Here is a 9,884-nt window from a genome sequence, read left to right as displayed (position 1 = left end):
TTGGGTTAAATGCAGTTGAATGCATTCAGTTGTGAAACTGCCTATGTATCGCCTTCTCCCAAGGTTTATTATTATTATCATCGTCCACTACAGAAAAACCAAAACTAACCATGAAAAAAATACAAGACATCATTCTCTTACCAGGAAAAGGATGATTCAAATCGCCCAAAATCGCTGCGACTGGCAGTATGTGATTCCAACAGACGAGGTTCCTTCTGCATTTTTTCAAAAACGTACAAACGCTAAATACTGGAACAGCATTGGATGGCGCCGACACGTGTCTTCCGGCGGAGTTTTGAGCGGGTGCGTATCACATGAAGATGATGCATCTTGAAAGTGACCAGTGTTTTCCATGTTATTATCATGTAATGTATCTCATGTCCCTATTCATACACAACTAAAAACTACTACTATTACACACATGTCTACTACTACACAGTATTTGTGTTTTACTGAGTCTGCCAGATCAGAGGCAGTAGGGGGGGTGGGGGTGGTTTCTTCGCCCATCAGAGCACTTTGAGATGTGGTGTGTGCGTGAGTAGGAGAGAGAGTGACTGATGGAGACCGTTATAGTTGGGTTGGCCATTCGCAGTACTGTAGGTGGCACGTGCTTCAGGCAATGCTTACAGAGAATGCTGCAAGCAGACCTGCTGTTGCCACACACACAAATTCACCATCCCTACTACACACACACACACACACACACACCAATTCACCATCCCTACTACACACACACCAGTGACCATCACTTCTAGCCATTTCCCAGAGGATATTATAATCTGGTTGTCAATCTTTACCAGGGTTAATTAGAATTAAAGACACACAATTCAGGAAGTGATTTTTAAATGAAAAGCTTCTCTTTCATTTATTAGAAGTCATCTTGAACTATCTGACTGTAATTCGAAATGACCCCAACCTTGAACTTTACTATACCCATTTACAATGGGCAGAAACCCAAACTCACACATCCTAGTCAGTTAAACATTTACAGAAGGCTTTATTTTCATTTCCTTAATCCAACGTCCGACAGAACAGCTGGACATTTCCCCATAAATGATATTGTGGTTTGGTTAGCTATCAAATTCATTGATGTGTGAAGTACAGTTTTCCGCTCTGTCTGTGTGTACACATCTAACAGAGCTGTCTGTGTGTACACATCTAACAGAGCTGTCTGTGTGTACACATCTAACAGAGCTGCTACTCCAGACAGACAGAGAGAGAGAAGGCCTACAGCAGCACCTAGATCTTCTGCACATATTCTGTCAGATCTGGGCCCTAACAGTAAACATCAGTAAGATAAAAAATAATGTTGTTCCAAAAAATGTCCAGTTGCCAGGACCACAAATATAAATTCCATCTAGACACCATTGCCCTAGAGCACACAAAAAACTATACATCCCTCGGCCTAAATAAAGCTGTGAACGAGCTGAGAGACAAGGCAAGAAGCTCCTTCTATGCCATCAAAAGGAACATACAATTTGACATACCAATGAGGATCTGGCTAAGAATACTTGAACCAGTCATAAAACCCATTGCCCTTTATGGTTGTGAGGTCTGGGGTCCGCTCACCAACCAAGAATTCACAAAATGGGACAAACACCAAATTGAGAGGCTGCATGCAGAATTCTGCAAAAATATCCTCTGTGCACACTGCCCACAAAATGAGGTGGAAACTGAGCTGTACTTCCTAACCTACTGACCAATGTATGAGCAAATTAGAGACACATATTTCCCTCAGATTACACAGACCCACAAAGAATTTGAAAACAAACCCAATTTTGATAAACTCCCATATCTATTGGATGAAATACCACAGTGTTCCATCACAGCAGCAAGATGTGTGACCTGTTGCCACAAGAAAAGGTCAACCAGTGAAGAACAAACACCATTGTAAATACAACACATAGACGTTGATTTATTTTCCCTTTTGTACTTGAACCATTTGCACATTGTTATAACACTGTATATAGACATAATATGACATGTGTAATGTCGTTATTCTTTTGGAACTTTTGTGAGTGCAATGTTTATTGTTTGTTTCACATTTGTTTATTATCTACTTTACTTGCTTTGACAATGTTAACATGTTTCCCATGACAATAAAGCCCTTAAATTGAAATTGAATTGAAAAATTGAGAGAGAGAGAGAGAGAGAGAGAGAGAGAGAGAATGCACACAGATGTGAGGCAGATGGGAAAACATGATCTTACATGACTGAATAGAACACAAGCCTGATGGACAATAACTACTCCCATTGGTCACTCACTAGTTCCAGTGTAATTGCATCATCACTGTGTGGCAAAGCCCAGTGAAACAGGAAATTCCCCTCACACCAGTAGTGTTTCCCAAATGACAATGAGTAGTACACTATCTGGGCAACAGGGTGTAATTTGGGCCACAGCCCTGAAGATTCTGATTCCCATCAATAGACCAGAGACCTATGACTCCGTTAAAGGGTTTTAAAGTGGAGAGTTGGAGGGGTGTGAATATGCTTGTGTGTGTGTGGGGGTGCATGTATGTTTCTGGGAAAAAAACACAGGGGCCACTGTCATGTTAAAAGTTCAAATTATTATTGACATTATTAAAACAATTATTATTCATCAATTAAAGTGGCAATCCTTAGTTGCGACATCCATTTTTGGACATATAAATGGGTATATAAATGTAGTTAGCACACCTAACATAGGCCTATATTCAGATGAATACATTTGAAAAAATGTGTGTGTGTGTGTTCCTCCATGCACCATTTGTTGTTGCCTGATAATTCATTTGGAACCGTGGGGCATTATCGCGTGTCCAGTTACACAGTGTTTCCTTGGAAACAGGTCACCTGGCAACACAGCGCAAATATAAAACATGTGATTCTTCACTTCCCCTGTGTGGCTCTTGTTATGCTGCGACTCCGTTAACTACGTCGGGTCGCAGTGTTTTTAATATCAGGTATCACCAATTCGCCACAAAATGTCTTCAGAAGTTTTAGTGGCCAGACATAATTTCGACAGCAGGTCAGTTGCCCAAGCAGGCGAGCCGTTCCCGCCTCCAGACGCAGAGGCCACATTCAAGGAGGGCTTCTATCCCTCCTCCGGCTTGGCTACGGCGGGGTACCGTTCATCCAAGTACAGCCCGGAGGAATGGCACATCAATAACTTCTCTACCCTTCACCAGGCCGCTACTGACCGAAACAACGCCGAGAGGATTTGCCATGAGTCCAAAACACTGTATCAAGAAACCGAGGCCGGGACTCTGCGCACCCAAGCTGAGGGGACGCGGCACCTGGGAGAGAGACTGCAGCATATCCACTTCTGGAAGTCGGAGCTGCAGCGGCACATCGAGAAGCTGGTGGCCGAGACAGACCTCCTCCTGCAGCAGAAGAGGAGGCTGTTGAAGGCGCTGGACGCCACCGAGATCCCGTTCGCCATCGCCACGGATAACCTAACCTGTCGGGAACGGCGGCTGGGTCCCGACCTGGTTAAAGACGGCGTAGAGGAGGAGCTGCTTAAGGTGATTAAAACAATAACATTGACTTGTCTTTGCTCAAGTCGAAATACTTGTATCATTACTAAATGTTGCCTAGACGTTATTTCACTAGAAACCAATCTGAAAATAAGGTGATGGTTGTGTTTGTGTACCGCAGGAGGTGGAGTTGATCAGGAGCATCCAGGCTCTGTTGAAGAGAACGCTGAGTCAGGCTGTCAATCAAATCAAGTGAGTGTCACAATTAGTGTCACAATGAATATTTTAGATGCATCAGCAGTAACTACATACATGGTTTATTTATAAGATCCTCTATTTTCATCTGATTGTGTCATCACACATTTCCACACATTATTCTAGGAAAGGCCTAAAGGACTACAGCTGAGCTGGGTTGTAGCCTGTTCATTAAGACTACAGCTGAGCTGGGTTGTAGCCTATTCATTAAGACTACAGCTGAGCTGGGTTGTAGCCTATTCATTAAGACTACAGCTGAGCTGGGTTGTAGCCTATTCATTAAGACTACAGCTGAGCTGGGTTGTAGCCTATTCATTAAGACTATAGCCGAGCTGGGTTGTAGCCTATTCATTAAGACTACAGCTGAGCTGGGTTGTAGCTTATTCATTAAGACTACAGCTGAGCTGTGTTGTAGCCTGTTCATTAAGACTACAGCTGAGCTGGGTTGTAGCCTGTTCATTAAGAGGACAGCTGAGCTGGGTTGTAGCCTATTCATTAAGACTACAGCTGAGCTGGGTTGTAGCCTATTCATTAAGACTACAGCTGAGCTGGGTTGTAGCCTATTCATTAAGACTACAGCTGAGCTGGGTTGTAGCCTATTCATTAAGAGGACAGCTGAGCTGGGTTGTAGCCTATTCATTAAGACTACAGCTGAGCTGGGTTGTAGCCTATTCATTAAGACTACAGCTGAGCTGGGTTGTAGCCTGTTCATTAAGACTACAGCTGAGCTGGGTTGTAGCCTATTCATTAAGACTACAGCTGAGCTGGGTTGTAGCCTGTTCATTAAGACTACAGCTGAGCTGGGTTGTAGCCTATTCATTAAGACTACAGCTGAGCTGGGTTGTAGCCTATTCATTAAGACGACAGCTGAGCTGGGTTGTAGCCTATTCATTAAGACTACAGCTGAGCTGGGTTGTAGCCTATTCATTAAGACTACAGCTGAGCTGGGTTGTAGCCTATTCATTAAGACTACAGCTGAGCTGGGTTGTAGCCTATTCATTAAGACTACAGCTGAGCTGGGTTGTAGCCTATTCATTAAGACTACAGCTGAGCTGGGTTGTAGCCTGTTCATTAGGCACCAAAAAAAGGAAATTAGACTCAAACAGGGAGGGACTACCTGAAGTTGCCCAATAAGAAACGTTCATTTTTGTTTTCCATTGCATATTGTTTGTCTAAGTTTTGCTCAGTGTGTATTAATGAATAGGACCCTGATATGGGGAACAAGGTGTCCTTTGAGTTTTAGTCTTCTGGCTCCCCCTACTGTCTGGAGCACGTAGGTGCTCGCACAAACCATGCAAATCACGCAAACCATACAAACCATACAAACCATACAAACCACACAAACCACGCAAACCACACAAACCATACAAACCATGCAAACCATACAAACCACGCAAACCATACAAACCATACAAACCATGCAAACCATACAAACCACGCAAATCATACAAACCACGCAAACCATGCAAACCACGCAAACCATGCACACCATACAAACCACACAAACCACGCAAACCACACAAACCACACAAACCACGCAAACCACACAAACCATACAAACCACGCAAATCATACAAACCACGCAAACCATGCACACCATACAAACCACACAAACCACACAAACCACACAAACCACACAAACCACACAAACCACGCAAACCACACAAACCACACAAACCACGCAAACCACACAAACCACACAAACCACACAAACCACACAAACCACGCAAACCATGCAAACCATACAAACCACGCAAATCATACAAACCACGCAAACCATGCACACCATACAAACCACACAAACCACACAAACCACACAAACCACGCAAACCACACAAACCACACAAACCACACAAACCACACAAACCACGCAAACCATGCAAACCATACAAACCACGCAAACCATGCACACCACATAAACCACACAAACCACGCAAACCATGCAAACCATACAAACCACACAAACCACGCAAACCACACAAACCACACAAACCATGCAAACCATACAAACCACGCAAACCATGCACACCATACAAACCACGCAAACCACGCAAACCATGCACACCACATAAACCACACAAACCACGCAAACCACACAAACCATACAAACCATACAAACCACGCAAACCATGCACACCACATAAACCACACAAACCACGCAAACCACACAAACCACACAAACCACACAAACCGGGGTAGGCCGTGATTGGGAGTCCCATAGGGTGGCGCACAACTGTCCCAGCGTCATCCGGGTTTGGCCGGGGTAGGCCGTGATTGGGAGTCCCATAGGGTGGCGCACAACTGTCCCAGCGTCGTCCGGATTTGGCCGGGGACTCCAGCCACTCTAGTCATAGACTGTTCTCTCTGCTACCGCATGGCAAGCACTACCGGAGCGCCAAGTCTAGGACCAAAAGGCTCCTGAACAGCTTCTACCCCAAAGCTATTAGACTGCTGAACAGTTAATCACATGACTATTAGAGTGCTGAACAGTTAATCACATGGCTATTATACTGCTGAACAGTTAATCACATGGCTATTAGACTGCTGAACAGTTAATCACATGGCTATTATACTGCTGAACAGTTAGTCACATGACTATTATACTGCTGAACAGTTAATCACATGGCTATTACACTGCTGAACAGTTAATCACATGACTATTAGACTGCTGAACAGTTAATCACATGACTATTAGAGTGCTGAACAGTTAATCACATGACTATTAGACTGCTGAACAGTTAATCACATGACTATTAGACTGCTGAACAGTTAATCACATGGCTATTATACTGCTGAACAGTTAATCACATGACTATTGGACTGCTGAACAGTTAATCACATGACTATCCTCACTTCAGCTTTTCACTCCCTACCAGACCCTCATCAGACCCTCACACTGGCTTTCTGCCCCTCACTGTGTCCCACTGTGTGTGTGTGTATCAGGTGTAACAGAGATGCCAAGCAGACTCTAGAGCTGGACTGGTCTGATAAGTACCAGGCCTACAGTCTGGATGACCAGTGTGGTCGCTACAACAACATGAGTACTGACACTCAGTACCACCCCAACTCAGACAACCTACAGGACCAGTGAGTAGCTGTATAATACACACAGTACCACCCCAACTCAGTACCACCCCAACACAGTACCACCCCAACACGGTACCACCCCAACTCAGTACCACCCCAACACAGTACCACCCCAACACAGTACCACCCCAACTCAGTACCACCCCAACTCAGTACCACCCCAACTCAGTACCACCCCAACACAGTACCACCCCAACTCAGTACCACCCCAACACAGTACCACCCCAACACAGTACCACCCCAACTCAGACACCACGTTGGTGTGTGTGTGTATTAATAGTGTGTTAACATCTCCCTCCTCTCTCCCAGGCTGTGTAACCGTGATGTGTGGGTGTCTTTCACCCAGGACAACCTGTCTGTGGCTCAGCGGGAGGAGCAGGCCAGCGTGGAGCTCAGGCTGCTGGTGGAGAGGGTCCTACAGGAGACGGCTGAGGACCTGAGGGTCCAGTGCTCTAACGTAGACCAGGCCTTCAGCCAGCGCTGTCTGCAGCTCACTGAGGCCAAGACACAGCTACAACTGCATCTCACTCAGGTGTGTTGGGGTGGGGGGGTTGGTGGAGGTGGTGTGTGTGTGTCGTTTCAATGGCCAAAACTCAACCCTTCCTCTAATTAAACAAAACATACAGAAATTAATGCCTACCCAGCAGGCAAAGGGAATGTTTTCACCTGAAGGTTTTCATGACATTCAGCGCCTTCGGAAAGTATTCAGACCCCTTCCCCTTTTTACACATTTTGTGACGTTACAGCCTTATTCTAAAATGGATACAATTGTTTTTTTATCCTCCTCAATCTACACACAATACCCCATAATGACATCACAATACCCCATAATGACATCACAATACCCCATAATGACAAAGCGAAAACAGTTCTGATGAAACCAAGATTGAACTCTTTGGCTTGAATGTCAAGCGTCACATCTGGAGGAAACCTGGCACCATCCCTACGGTGAAGCATGGTGGTGGCAGCATCATGCTGTGGGGATGTTTTTCAGGGCAGGAGCAATAGTATAGTCAGGATCGAGGCAAAGATGAATGGAGCGATCCTTGATGAAAACCTGCTCCAGAGTGCTCAGGATCTCAGACGGGGACAAAGGTTCAGCTTCCAACAGAATAATAACCCTAAGCACACAGCCAAGACAACACAAGAGTGTCTTCAGGACAAGTCTCTGAATGTCCTTGAGTGTCTGGACTTGAACCTGATCGAACATCTCTGGAGAGACCTGAAAATATCTGTGCAGCGACACTCCCCATCCAACCTGACAGACCTTGAGAGGATCTGCAGAGAAGAATGGTAGAAACTCCCCAAATACAGGTGTGCCAAGCTTGTAGTCTCACACCCAAGAAGACTCAAGGCTGTAATTGCTGCCAAAGCTTCTTCAACAAAATACTGAGTGAAGGGTCTGAATACTTTAGATTTCTTTTTTTGTATAAATTTGCAAAAATGTCAAAAAAATCAGTTTTTGCTTTGTCGTTATTAGGTATTGTGATGTCAGTATGGGGTATTGTGATGTCATTATGGGGTATTGTGATGTCATTATGGGTTATTGTGATGTCATTATGGGGTATTGTGTGTACATTGATGAGGGTTTATTTGTATTTAATCTATTTTAGAATAAGGCTGTAAGATAACAAAATGTGGAAGGAGTCAAGGGGTCTGAATACTTTCCGAAGGCACTGTATTTATCCACCCCCCTAAGGGGTATCCAGCTGAGGCTGGAATGCAGAGAATTCTGCACCTGAACTCAACACTGTGTGTGTGTCTGTGTGTGTGTGTAGATCCTGGATCAGATCGGGGCCCAGGAGAGGAACATTGTGTCTCTTCAGCAGGCTCTGTATGATAAAGAGGCCCCTCTGAGAGTGGCTCAGTCCCGGCTGCACCAACGCTCACACAGACCCCACATGGAGCTCTGTAGGGACAACCCACAATTCAGGTACACACACAAACAGACAGAAGCACACACAGAGATGCAAGCCAGTAAGCACTCACACGGACATACACACAAACACACACCCAAACCTATCTGTCTATCGCACTCTCTCTCCCATCTTTCACAAACACCTACACTGGTATAACAAGCTCCTCTCCTTCCCCTCTCTCTTTCTCTCTCTCTCTCTCTCTCTCTCTCTCTCTCTCTCTCTCTCTCTCTCTCTCTCTCTCTCTCTCTCTCTCTCTCTCTCTCTCTCTCTCTCTCCTCTCTCTCTCTCCTTTCGGTCTCTCTTCCCGTCCCTCTATCCTCTCTGTCGCTCTCTTTCTCTCTCCTTGTGCTCCCCCTCCCCCTCCTTTCTATCTCTCCTCCCTCTTTCCCCTCTCTCTCTCTCTCTCTGTCTCCAGCCTGGTGGGCGAGGCAGGTCAGATCTCCCAGACCATGTCATCCCTGCAGCAGCAGCTGTCTGCAGCGCGGAGCTCCCTGTCCCACCTGGAGGAGTCCCGCATGGTGCTGGAGAAGGACATCGGCTGTAAGACCCACAGCCTGCTCATCGACAGGGACAAGTGCATGTCCCACCGCACCCGCTACCCCACCATCATAGCCCTGTCTGGGTACTGAAGAGAGAGAGAGAGACGGGGATATGGGCACGTGTGTGTGTGTGTGTGTGTGTGTGTGTGTGTGTGTGTGTGTGTGTGTGTGTGTGTGTGTGTGTGTGTGTGTGTGTGTGTGTGTGTGTGTGTGTGTGTGTGTGTGTGTGTGATCAAGTCTGTATTAGTGACTAGTGCAACATTGTGTGCATTTGCTTGGTGTTTCCAGTTGTGTTGTGTGTCAATCAATAAAGGCTTGTCTGTCACAGCTGACTGATCACTAGACACTCGTCTAAGAGTGTACACTAAAGCAGTAAGATACTCCCTTCCCTCTGCCCTCGATCACTCCCCTTCATGTGTCTGACATGTAACCCAGGGCAACCCAAACTTCTTCCTACGGATCTACTGTCCTGTAGGTTTACACTCCAACCCTGTTCCTACAGATCTACTGTCCTGTAGGTTTACACTCCAACCCTGTTCCTACAGATCTACTGTCCTGTAGGTTTACACTCCAACCCTGTTCCTACAGATCTACTGTCCTGTAGGTTTACACTCCAACCCTGTTCCTACAGA

The 9,884-nt window shown here is 45.6% G+C and overlaps 1 protein-coding gene across 1 annotated transcript; it reads left to right on the top strand.

The window, feature by feature from the left end:
• Nucleotides 1-2,802: 2,802 nt before the first annotated feature.
• LOC109878469 (tektin-4-like) lies at nt 2,803-9,577 on the top strand. Its single transcript, XM_031818946.1, has 6 exons — nt 2,803-3,500; nt 3,634-3,704; nt 6,651-6,794; nt 7,104-7,326; nt 8,573-8,727; nt 9,129-9,577. The coding sequence occupies exons 1-6, from the start codon at nt 2,961-2,963 to the stop codon at nt 9,340-9,342; spliced, it is 1,347 nt and encodes a 448-aa protein (XP_031674806.1). The 5' UTR covers nt 2,803-2,960; the 3' UTR covers nt 9,343-9,577.
• Nucleotides 9,578-9,884: the final 307 nt, after the last annotated feature.

Source organism: Oncorhynchus kisutch, unplaced genomic scaffold (genome assembly GCF_002021735.2).
Source record: "Oncorhynchus kisutch isolate 150728-3 unplaced genomic scaffold, Okis_V2 scaffold1734, whole genome shotgun sequence".
NCBI classification, from domain to species: Eukaryota; Metazoa; Chordata; class Actinopteri; order Salmoniformes; family Salmonidae; genus Oncorhynchus; species Oncorhynchus kisutch.
The sequence above is the reverse complement of the archived record's forward strand: the minus strand, read 5'-3'. Positions and strand labels throughout refer to the sequence as shown.

Coding starts and splice junctions, on each gene's coding strand:
- LOC109878469 (XM_031818946.1), top strand. CDS start 2,961: ATGTCTTCAGAAGTTTTAGTGGCCAGACATAATTTCGACAGCAGGTCA. Junction 3,705..6,650: donor CAGGCTGTCAATCAAATCAA/GTGAGTGTCACA, acceptor TGTGTGTATCAG/GTGTAACAGAGATGCCAAGC. Junction 7,327..8,572: donor TACAACTGCATCTCACTCAG/GTGTGTTGGGGT, acceptor GTGTGTGTGTAG/ATCCTGGATCAGATCGGGGC.